The sequence below is a fragment of the Aythya ferina genome, assembly GCF_964211825.1.
Source record: "Aythya ferina genome assembly, chromosome: 19".
In the NCBI taxonomy this organism is placed as follows: Eukaryota; Metazoa; Chordata; class Aves; order Anseriformes; family Anatidae; genus Aythya; species Aythya ferina.
Window position 1 is genome coordinate 12816773 of NC_140309.1, and position 12921 is coordinate 12829693.

At 43.0% G+C, this 12921-nt stretch overlaps 1 protein-coding gene across 2 annotated transcripts in view; it reads left to right on the forward strand.

Moving 5' to 3' along the window:
- Positions 1–3862, forward strand: part of WSCD1 (WSC domain containing 1) — a 30438-nt gene extending 26576 nt beyond the window's left edge. For both annotated transcript variants that reach the window (XM_084492783.1, XM_084492784.1), the window contains exons 8-9: positions 672–872; positions 2717–3862. In XM_084492783.1, the coding sequence (XP_084348909.1) occupies positions 672–872; positions 2717–3069 (554 nt within the window). In that variant the 3' untranslated portion in view covers positions 3070–3862. The remainder of the gene's footprint in view (positions 1–671; positions 873–2716) is intronic.
- Positions 3863–12921: the final 9059 nt, after the last annotated feature.

Sequence of the window (12921 nt, forward strand, 5' to 3'; positions counted from 1 at the left end):
TAGAATAAGTGGTCCCATGTGGTGCAGGCAGCAGCAGGGACTGCTCCAGCAACGTGCTCAGTGGGCAGATACTGGCATGAACAGCAGTCTGACCCGTGTTCTGTTGCTGTGTACTTGCAAGCATGCAGCTCCCATTTAAAAGAATGGTCCAAAAGACGAAGTTGACCAAACCCTGAGGTTAAGACACTTTAGTAGCACATGAAACAAGAGTGTTTTTTGTTTGTTTGTTTGTTTTAATGTTACTAATTCTTCTGGGAGGCCAGTACCCTGAGGAGGGAGGGTAACCTTGATGTTTATCATGCACCGAGAACTAGCTTCACAGAGAGCAACCCTTTTGTCACGAGTGCCTACCAATTCCTCCTGAGCAGAGGAAAGCCTAGCTTCCAGCATACAGCCCAGCTCAGGTGACCTAAGCAGCTGAGCTCCAGCCAGCCAGAGACAGGGTCCTGCTTACAGCAGCTGTGGAGGAGCTTGCAAAGTGGCTCCAACTCAAATCAGGTTAATTAGCCATGCAGGTGGCCAGCCCTGGTCTCAGGTACTGGGTGGAAGGCTTAATTGACTGGTGTTTTCACAACAGTTTTACACTTCTGTAGGGATTGGTTTAAGAACATGAAAATGCATAAATACATGAAAACAAAAACAAACAAAACATATCATGTCTTGTAAAACAGGTTTTAAAGGAGAAAAAGACCACTGGAGAAGTAGAAGGACCATCTGTGTGAAAACTCATGAAAGCGGCAAGACAGAGATTGAAATGTTTGACTCTGCCATCCTGTTGATAAGGAACCCGTACAAGTCGCTCATGGCTGAGTTCAACAGGAAATTCGCTGGGCACCTAGGCTATGCCACGGACCGCAACTGGAACAGCAAAGGTAGTGTGTCAGAGCACCCAGTGCTGCTGTGGCATTCTGTGACAGGGGTAACACCGTGACAGGATGCTGAAACCTCAGTGAGCACTGCAAACACTCAGTGGAACTTGAGTCCCATCACAGCGCAGGACAGGCCCAAAAGTCTCAGGCCTGCACTCTGGGAGTGGACATGGTTGGGCCACACCTCTGCTGCAGAGATGCACTGCAGCTGCAGGCAGCAGCAGTATTGCTACCAAAGTACTGTGTGGCAGAGAAAACACATCCAGGCACATGAGCCCAGTGTGCAGCCCATTCACCAGGCTACGTGCCATGAAGAAAGTTTGCCCCTGCAGCACGTAATAACCTAGAGAAATCTAATTTAAGATTTAGAGGATTTGATGGAGCATGACTTTCCTGAAGGCAGTTTTACAGCACTGCACAGGTGCTAGTGAAATGCAGATAAATAAGGATAATAGCAGTAAGGAGACTTCAGATTCAGCATTCCTTGAACACATGAAAGGACTTCAGAGTGTGACTGCCGCACTTCATGCCTCCGACTAGCAAGCTGGATAGCAGGACTGTGATTTCCTTGCTGCATACAGACTCTGCAGCACCGAAAGGATTCAGCACGCATTTCTCCTTTCGTATGTTTTAGACGTAACAGATATGGCTTGGCAAACAACATAGAACAGGGCTCTGGGGATGGCAGGGAAGTGTCCTCTGTCACAGCATGTTTATTTCCCAAGTTCATATATCACCTTTCATCAGTCACAACTCAAGACTGATTCATCAAAAAGCAGGCAAAATAGCCCTTAGAAAAGAGAAAATAAAGACTTGACGGAATGGCTTTCCTGTGCTACAAACTACAAACTGTAATATTTCAGCCACAATTTCTCCTTGTCCAGCCCAAAACTCAGACTATATTTAGCCTCAGAAAATTATCACAACCACCCAGAAGAGATTAAGGTGTCACCCAAGGCAATAGCTGGGAAAGTAATTCAGGAAATTTTGTCCTGGTGATGCTGACAAGTGACCATAAATCCCTCCCATGTGCCAGGAACACAAGAGTCTTCCCAATTAATCCTATTTTCTAATCTCCCCAGAAGCAATCAAAATGCTGTATTATTCAACAAATCTGGAAGTGAGTGAGGACCACCTCAGGCCCCAGCAAAGATCAGGGTCCTGATGCTGCATGTGTGTGTATTTTTATATACATATATATGTAAATATAGAATTGCCCTGTCTCTTTCTCAAACAACATTTGAAATAGAGGTAAAAGGGTAGGAAGACTATAGAGGCAAAAGAATCTGATTGAAGTTACGTGGCAAAGCACTGCTCAAACCAGTGTCTGAGCAGGACCTGCTCAGTGCCCCTTCACTGCTTTCCTCCAGTCACTTCTCCCTTCTCTTTTTGCCCTACTCCAGCCCCTGCACAAAGCTGCCTGCTTGCATGCACAGAGTAGAGCTCAAGCCCTAAAGGCAAGACACATTAAAGATGCAAAGTTGCAGCTCTGCCTGGCCTTGTCCTGACCCTCCCAAGGGGCTTCCCGTACAGCTGAGTTTCTCCCAGCACTGTTAATGCCCCAAACCTGCACAGTCTGGGTGACTGAGGGGCAGCAGGGTTAGGCATCCACATCCACACCATCACTACTTTGAACAGGGAAAGAACAGCATCCGCCTCCATACCCAAAGCTGGAAGCAGAGCTGCTGTACCTCTGCAGCTGGCCACATTGCCTTCTCCAGCACACACCCACCCACCAACATCATTCCACGGCCAGCACCTCTACTCCTGTACCAAGGTAAAATTTAAAAAACTGGGGAAAGTATGGCTAACATTGTCTTATTTCTCTGTTTTTCCCCATCAACTAGAGTGGCCTGATTTCGTGAACAGCTATGCCTCCTGGTGGGCCTCCCATGTTCTGGACTGGCTGAAGTATGGAAAACGCCTCCTTGTCATCCACTATGAGGACTTGAAACAGAGCCTCATACCCAAGCTGAAGGAGATGGTGGAGTTCCTCAACATGACAGTGACAGAGGACCGGCTGCTCTGTGTTGAGAACAATAGGGATGGGAACTTCAAGCGGTCTGGTGCTAAGCAGAAGAATTTTGAGCCATTCACCCAGGAAATGAAAGATCTTATCAACAGATACATCCTGACAGTGGATGAAGCCCTGAGGGGAAGAAACTTCACAGGGCTACCCAGAGAGTATGTGCCAAGATGATAGCGTGGTAGCACTCAGCTATGTTTAGAAATATATTCTTTTTTTCATAAAAAAGACCTGTATAGCAGCTAAAGCAAAGATACTTGTGGAATCTGCTGAGTAATGCAAATTCTCTCTACTCTTGGATGTTCTTCAGGGCACTAAGATCTCCAAAAGACAAAACAAAGCATAGAAATTTGGTTATAGACCAAGACAAAGATACCAGTGTCTGCCTGCGTGTGCCCCTCTGTGTGCGAACAGCCAGAACTCCGCAGCAAAGTGATGCTGCTCCTGCAGCAGGCATCCACCACCAGGGCTGCTGGGGATTTCACAGCTACTGAGTTGGAAATGGGTATATGTAATGGGAGAAAAAAAGTCTCAACACTGACAAATGATTTTCAACTGAGCACGTAAGACAATAAATTCTGTTCTTCTCAGCATGGTCCATGGCTTCCCTCTTCAGGTTTGCTGGCCAGGACGGGCTCCAGACTCCCTGTGGGAGCCAAAGCAAGCCCTTACTAGGCAGGGTGAGAGGACCAGGCCCCCCAGGGAGCACCAATGTGGTCTTGACAGATGCTGAAGCCTGCACCACCTCTCTCCAGAGCCAGCCAGCAAGGTGCTCACCTCAGCTACTGCCGCTTGCTCCCCTTTGTGCCAGGGAGCACCCGGTGCTCAGCAGCCACCAGCGTGGAAGCTTATGAACGGCACAGCCTAAGGGACTGCAAGATGCTTCTGTTCATGTGAAATAAAGGATTCCTTGAAAACCTGCCTGAAAACAGTAGTTTTAATAAAATAAGGAGTTTGTATAAAGGGAGCTGGGTTTCCTCTGTGTGTGTCATTTGTGCTTTAAAATAAGTAAATAGTCCCACTCCACACAGCTCCCTGTTCGTGCTTGGGGCACTTCCCCCCAGCCTCTCCCTCCAGGTCTTCCCCAGCAGCCAAACTACCACGACAGTGGTACATTTACAGCACTGAACAGATTTACAATGAAAGCCAAAAATTTTCTGCCATTTACATGACAAACACAGCCAGAAGAAAATCAGCTTGATTCTGATGCTGAAAATCCACGCAAAGGCAAGTGGGGAAGAATTAAAAACAAAACACACAGAACAAAGGAGGCTGTGGCAAATGATTTGGAAAGCTTTATTCAGCTTCTATTACCTGAACCCTACTTAATATTAATACCCAACATTTTACTTTTTCACATAAGCTGTACTAAATAATGGTTGTCACTAAAACGTTAACAACAGAAAAGATAATAGTAGGCAACCTTGACGAATGTCACTCTAAGTAGTTGTAAAACATCACTAAGAGTCAGACAACTGAAAAAAAAGTAGAATCCCTAAAATCCAACAAGAGGAAAGCACATTCTTTAAATATTGAATAAGCATTCATATTCCTAAAGCAACATGCACACCGCACTGCACAATGCCTTCACATCAGCAAATTTCAGCCAACTTGAGCCTTCCTCGCTCACTGACTGGGGAGCAGCGCCTCGGCACCCCCAGCACTCAGGCAGCGGGACTCATGCTGGCGGCGTAAGGGCTGCACACAGGCACCTTCTGCCTGGGGCTGCTGGCCTGTGCCTTCGGAGTTCTCCCCGCCAGCCCCCTTGTCATGGAGAACAAGCAACAAAGTGGGTAAGTCGGGAACCTGCGAAATAGGACTATCACCACTGTTACTGTGACTTTAAAAAGAGCAGATTCTTTTTGGACATAGGCATTAAAATGCTTTGAAGACCTGTTTGGGCACCAATTCCTGTCAGTGGATTTGGGCCATGTGCCATGGAGTTTGAGCCCAGGCCTATGCCAGTTGTGAAAATTCACACGAGACCACAGGCCAGAATTGTGGTTCCACCACAAAACACGAGGATTGTGAGAATGACATCACATTGCCATTACATAGCCTGGTGTAAATTTACAGAATCATTTAAGTATATATATATATAGGTCATTTCACCCCTATAACTGGTGAGGACATAGCTTGCAAACTCTCAAAAAGACTGTAATTATGTGCATGTCCTGTATTGAAGGCTCCAGGTGGCTAAAATTGGAACTGTAGAACATGAATATTCATAAACTGTGTGCCAAAAATCAGCTCATTGTAGCCTACCAATACTCAATAAATGAGGTACAGAGGCTGCCTCTTTATCTACATTCTGTATGTAACATATACACACTCACTTTGTATACATAGGTATACAAACACATATGTACGTATTAGTTTGTTATACATTCTGTGAGTATACATTTAAGATAGTAAGAGTTGACAAGGACTTTTTGGGCCATTGCACACAATCCCTGCTGCTGCCTGCACCACTGCATGTAAGTTATACTCACAAATATACTGACTTCTAACTTAAGAAAAATTGCAGTATTTTTCACCCCTTTCTCTCCTACAAAGGCTGTAGGATTTTTGTCATCTAATGGTTATGAGTCATCTACAAACTGAGAACTTAATACATATTTGTAACTCGTGCTTCTCTTTTTTTCTCTTCTTTCCCCAGCATTATCTGTCAGTTTAAGTTGCCCTCCTTATCTATCCCCAGGTGTGCTCACAGACACTGATCACATACCCTCTCAGGCTCTGTACTGCAGGTGTAAATAATCTGTGTTGCTTTTGGCTGTTATCCCAAGTCTGCAGCTCAATTGCACTTGGCAAGACAGAGATCTTTGCCACCACTGACCTCAGGACTGCAGCAAGTTTGCACAGTAGACACTGATGCTCACATGCTGCACTGCACCATAAGTATTTTACACAAGTATTATGCCAATCCATGCAATATGCAAATATGCATTTCTTACAAAAACAGTGTGCAAGTTTCACTTAGTCACTGATAGATGCACAGACTCTGGTCAGACACACAGAAGGAGAAAGTGAAGCACCACGTGTCTAGTGCTGTCTAGGTCACAGAGAAAGTTCTTTTTTTCCTTCCCGAAGAGACGACCTACCACTGATCACAATGGACTTCTGATCCCCATACACTACAGGTTGCCCAGGTGGACCTCTTCATGTATTCAGACAGACAAAGCGGTGGTCTGAGTCCCAAACCCACCAGGTTTGAGAGGACAGAAGGCCCCAAAGAAGCAAGATGCTACAGCCAGTGCAGATTTCAGACTGAATTTTACTGGGACCTTCTGCTTTATGCCAAGTCAGGGAATGACACTAGCAGCAAAACTACTGTAATCAGTCTAATTCATTTGCAACTAGGTCTGTCATAAATAGAAGCCCAGTAGTGAAAGTTAGGTTTTACTGATTTGTTTCTCCCCCTGCATCTATTTTTATGACACATAAGAGCAAACCACTGTTATGATATACAAGCTGGAATCAAGACTCTCCATCAACTTGCAGCTACATTTTGTCCCACTGCCCACCAGGGTTCAGGTTACCCCCAGAGCAGCCCCATTTGATCCTGACTGCTCTCATGCTCAGGCTATTGACTTGGGAGCTCAACATCAACCTCCAGCTGTCCCACTGGGCTCAACCCACTTCTCCAAATATGCAAGTTACTGATGCTCTGCATTCCTCATCTTCTTCCAGAATAGCCAGTGCTGGAACCCACAGGACAAGACATCTGCAGACACTCACCCATTGCTGCAACCTGTTTAAGGTTCATTATGTCAGTGAGCAATGCTCCCTGGGTGCTCAAGCTAAAAGCCCCAAAGATGATAGGCATATGGCCATGTTCCCTAGCAAACAGACCTGACATAAAACATCCATATGAGCACAAGCTTACCACAAACACAGTGTAACAGCAGACAAACATGAATAACTTTGGGAAGGCTTAACTTGAAAACACAAACAATGAATGCCCTACCACCCTTCATCAAAGCCAAGATCCTGGAAAACTTTTACATGGAGGTGGGAGATAATCCCTCTAGAGAGAGGGATTTTGTGGGTATCTGTTTAAATCTGCTTACCTCACAAGTGCACTTGCACTCTTCTGGAGAGAGGGAGGGAAAGGAAGAAAATAAAGGTAAACCTGCCCAGGAATAGAGGACACAATAGGAGAGAAAAATAGCTTTGATTCCTGGAAACCAGCTGCAAAGTAAAACTTTTAAAGCAACACTTAAAATCATGAACATCATCACCAGCCTTCATATGCAATTCAGCCATTCTGCATTGCTTTATTAATTTTCCATTAAAACCATTTCTGCTGAAATCCATTATTCACTGCTAAGACCAAGCTACTGCTCTACTACAGCAACATTAACCTCCATAAAATAATTAAAGGATGGGTTTTCAGCAAGAGACCTTATGCATCACCTCTCTGGAACTTAATGTGCCTTTCAATGGCCTTGAATATAATGAGATGTTCAAATATAGAAGGTTGAGTTACTGCTTTTTTCAGTTGTGACATTTATGCAGCTAGAAATATCCAGCTTTTCAACTGTTACTTATAATTTACTTTTGACCCTTGTTAGTTGAGAGTAATCTTTAAGGAAGCTTCCTTTTTAATCTGATTTTTATATTATCATTTAATTACTCTAACAAATTTGCAGATGTACAAATTAGAAAGGACCACAAGTCAGCTCTTGCCCTTTGAACCACAATGTCTTACAGGAAGGCATTTTTACTTTTTAGCCTTCTTCATACTCAGACAAGCAAACATCTTTTTCAGAGCATTTGTTTTTCCTTATAGCATCTCTATTCTCAACTAACAGCTCTTAGCTCAGAAGTTTTTCCTTCTCACAGATACAGCAACTCACATGAATGCTAATGAAAATGCAAGAATCTTATCAGAAATTACATAATTTCTACACATGGGGCATAAGCATTGTAAATTGATCCAGTATGGACCAAGCCATCTGTAACAGCAGCAAAGAAAAAAAAAGCCTACCCTTAGTCACATAAAATGGTGTCAAACACTCCCATAAATGAAAAGAAATATGATTAAAGTGCATTATTAAAATGAAATGTTTTATGCAACAGTTAAAATTCTGTGATAGGCCTAAAGATTTTTAAATGAAATTAATTCTCATTAATGTGCTCCCATTTCATCAAGCCAGGCTTCTTCCCCTCTCTATTCCCTGCAGAGCTTCGTCTCACCCCCATTTTTGGAGCCTGCTCCTTGGACGATGGCCCAGCACAGGCTCCATCCCTTTCTGTGCCCTGTGCTAGGACCAGCCATGGAAACAGCACAGGGAGCAGCCATCACCTGGGGACCAAGCCCTCAGCACCTCCAGAAAGGCAGAGTCAGCACGGGTCTCCCACAGGACGGGGCCATGAATCTCAGAGTTACTGCTGCCCCATGCAGAGGACAAATCCTTGGAAGTAGTCAGTAGCAGGAGAGGCTGGTATTTAGCCTACTTTTAAAGCATAAGGACATGCCGGTGCAGTGCAAGTCCTGCCCTCATGCAGTGAATAACATCTGGCTGCCCACCTGGCTACTGCTACAGCCTTTCAGTGGTGCCAAGTGTGGAACATTGATATTTTCAGACTGAAGATGCTATGCAATCACAAGCTCTTAAAATTATTGAAAAGGAGAACGATTTCCTCATGTGGACGATAGAGGAGAGATATTTCAAGGTCAGCTCTGCATCAGTGGGGTGTGTCAGAAGAAATACTGTGTAAATAGAGCACTTCCTGCAGATATGCATTGACTGGATTACAAGCAATCATCATAAAACCACTGCAGAGGCAGAACAAATGATCACAGCCTTTGTTTTTGTAAGATTGGTTGAAAGTCTGCATTAACCTGTAATGCTTCTAAAATAAAGCACTTAGCACTGCCTTAGCAAAATTACACAGCTCATTTCATAGAAGAAAATTCATGTCACAATGGATAAAAAATACAGATAGGGGAATGATTTAAAAGAAACACCTTGCTAATGACAAGAACATTTCTTTGACGAGTTGGCTTATAAAGGAGCAGTCTGAAGTAAAACTGCATCCTTCATGAAGCATCAAATATGCTGGAAAATAAGCCAAATCTTCCATGCTGACATACTCTATTAAAATGATGTTGTGGAAAATTGTTATACACATTCAGGTATGTATGCACATAGCCACATGCACCATAGGGGACCTATCCTTCAGGAAGGGACCGGGAGGTTTTGCCTTGCCTTTGGTCTCCTGGATGGAGAAGCCAGTGTGGGGCCACCACACTGCCTGGGGGTGTGCAAGGCTGGGACCCAGCCCCAGGGCAGCCCCATGCCCCTCCATGTACTGGAGCAGTACCTGCACTCAGCAGCCACCCCAGGGACCCAGGTACCTCTGCATTTTAGCAACTGCACTCCACCTTTTTTTTTTTTCTTTTGTTAAATGATTGTGCAGAACGTTTGTTTTCTTTGAAACTGTATTTCTTTTGCAGTCACTCGGTTAAACGGATTCCAATGTGCCTGTTTTATGCCTCTCTTCATTCCAGCAGAGACTAAATTAAGCTTTGAAGTTTAGTGAGAAATCCCAATGGCATAAGACTTCAATGTTATTTCCTGAATCTTGGCGAATTAAAAAAGGTAAAGGACAAGAGGAAAAAAACCCAATCTTCACTGTTGTTTTCTACAGCTTGATTCTGAAATGACTGGCTTTGAAAATAACCTTAGTGCCTGACTTTATGTATTATTCATATATATTAAAACATGTAAATACAGTTTTCAAAGGTTAAATAAAACTCCTTGCCTATACAGGTCACAATTATTTAGCATTTTGATACAGCAACTTACATCATAAATATTAAATAGCAGAGAAGGGAAAAAAGTGACCCCAAACAAACACGAAGTTTTCTCCTCAATATTGAACATGTACATATCACTCAGATAAAGTTTCACAGAAACCAAAACAAGTTGCTTTCTCAAATGTGATTGTAACAAACAAACAAACCCAAACTACTCATCAGGGTAAGTCTTCCTCATGCTGTGACACACCAACTAGACAAATATTCTAAATACCTAACACCTCTGCAAATTCTGTGCTCTTTGGTCAAAAATACCATTTCACCCACTGCTGTCACTACTAAACTTCCTTATCAAAGGCAGAAACAGGCCTGGGCTTTAAGCATGCATTCATTTCTTCTTAGGTTCATTCAGAAAGGAGAGAGGCAAGTTCTGCCTTTGACAACTCTTTACCAGGGGTGGCTAATTGCCAGCGACAGAAATCCTGTTAGGCTACCCAGTCCAGCAATTTGATAGCACTGGATATTCCCCCAGGTTTCTAGTGCTTTGTTCAGGCTGTCTTCGAGTTTTGTGTTGATGCCCGTAACTAGTACATAGCACCTCAAGCTAATTACATTGCTAAGGAATGTTAATACATCTCACAGACCCTCTGGCTCCCTGGTGCAGGTCACTGAGGCACACTGGGCAGTGGCGTGGTGCCTCACATCAGAAGCTGACAAGAACATTTCTGGCTGCATCCTCCTCCTGCCCGGTCTTATGGAAAAAGGCTTATGTGCAAAGTGTGCCAAATTAAGAAAGTAGACTGTGGGGGAGAGAGGGGTATGACAGGGAATGCAACTACAAAGTAGCATTTATTAAAAAATAAAAAAAAAAAAAAAAAAAAAAGCTTTGTTTTAGTTCAAAGTATGTTAAGTTTACAATTTCAGTTTATGGTTGTTTTAGAAATGACTGAAGGTGAAGCAACATCTTATCAGCCTCTTTTCTTGCTCAGACTAATTACTTTCATGCACACACAAATTGTCCTTTTATCTCTTGTTTAAAGTAACAGCAATATGAGAAAATGAAGAAGTATAAACAAATTGAAACCTCATATTTATTCTGGGACAGCAAACCAAGTTTTCCACTCAGATCCATGACAGCTCTAAGTTCTGAGGTTTTTTTTTTGTTTGTTTTTTTAAACATTACAAACCCTTACAGAAATTCTATTCAGTCTCCACATACTTGGAAAATATTTTTGTTATACCTACTGTATCTTCTGCAATATTTTACCAAGGATTGTTGACAATGTTTTATTTGTTATTACCATAAATGTGTCCAGTCATCGGTAGAACAGAATGTTCTAGAAAGTAGCGTAAAACTACTTTGTTAACGTCCTTACAGAAATTCAGGAGACCAAACAATTCAGAAAGCTCTAGAGAAGCTCTGCTGTGCCCCTGTCAAACTCATCTTCACGATGCAGAACAAGTTCTCATCACCTGTAAAAGTATTTCAGGCTGTCTTAGGTAGAGGACTGATTTTAAAAGCATACATTTAATTAGGGCAAGTAACAATCCTGTTTGTTAAGTTTGAGACTATCTTCGTGGAAAAAATTGATAGCCCAGATACTTAACGTTCAGCAAACATCACATGGCACAAGACAGGACAGAAGTGTTTGCTTTTTGTTCAGTGAAATCCAGCTACCAGGGATTGGTGCCTGCAGTCTGGAGCTGCAAATATTGGGAAGGCATCACAGGAAACCTCATTTCCACTGAGCCTCTACAAGAAACTCTTTGATTATGGATGGCTTGAACTAGAGCAACCAGAATTGTTCCTCTATATATCAGAACATAGAAATCTGGTCTATCCCATCATTATCAGTGCTGGAAGCATAGTAATTTTTTATTTTTATTTTTTTTAAGTAGAATGAAAAATCAGAATGTTTTCTATTTAACTAATCTGAGAATTAATTAAAATAAAGATTAACTGTCAGTTGTGAGCATCAAAAAACACATTATACTAATAACAGCTTATTACATTATTTTTCTGCTAGAATGCAATATTGATTAGAAATCCTTGGAATAGAATAAATTGAATATTTGAGCAAATTCAGTAACAACCGTTTTCTAAAAAGTGCAGGTGCATACTGTTTAATTTGAAGGGAGTATGTGGGTGAGATCTAGGTGTGGGGGCCCAGCACAGCCACAGCACTGCTGAACAGCTGCCACCAGCTCCAGCATCCTTCCCCACACCCGATGCCCAAGCTCACCCCAGAAGCCACATGTTGAGCCCAAATGCAGGACCAGCTCCCGGCCCACCCAGGGCTGCCGCCAGCATTGCACGTCCATTGAGACGCACGGACAGTTCTCCATGCGCAGGGACCGATCCCACAAGAACATCAATGGTGCTGAGCCAATACCAAGAAAATGTGTAGAAGTAACAACAGCATCCAGAGATTAGTCACTCTCTACTTGCAGACATTGAATTCACTGCATCTTGCACTTCAGTTTCTGGATACCACAGCTACAGCTTAATCAGTGCTGAGATATTGGAGTAATTAGCTTATCCTAACTCAATAACACAGTTTCCAAACAGCTTGCTGAAAAATCATACCCAGCAAGAGAAGTAAATTCCACTTGTTTTGCAGTGTGTGGCAAAAAACATCTCTGTGCTGACCACAAAGAACTCTCCTGTGCCACCACAGCATGATTTGGGCTAGATGCCCGTTTCAGTCAGCATTGTTAACAGCACAGAACAGCCATCCTCTTCCAGTGGGTCTGGCTCTGGGTCTTAAAACAGTCAGTGCACACATTTAAATTAGGAACAATAGTATACACATGCTCTAGAAATAATTTTCAGTGTATCAGCAACATACAGAAACCTCTGAAGGCAGATAAAGACTTTGATAGTGTCTGTGTTTCAGACCATTGCAACTTTATTTATTTTTAATTTCTGTATTATTTATGCTGATTTAAAATTTACTAATACTACTAATCCGGTTGCAGACTTTTAATTTAAGTACCTGTGAGTGGGAATGGGGATGGAAATTAATAGAACTATACTACCAAATACTAGATCGGCTTATTCTGTTTGAGCTATGTGTAAAATACACATTATGTTTCAAATGCACCAAAGACCTTAAGAACACCTCTTTGGATCCAGTCCCAAAGCTGACACAAGCTGAAAATCTCCTGCTTTTGGCCTGGTGACTGCACCAGGCCCCAGAGCCCCGCAGGGTTGCAGCCCTGCTCTGCCTTGCACAGTGAGAGCACGGCCCCAGTAC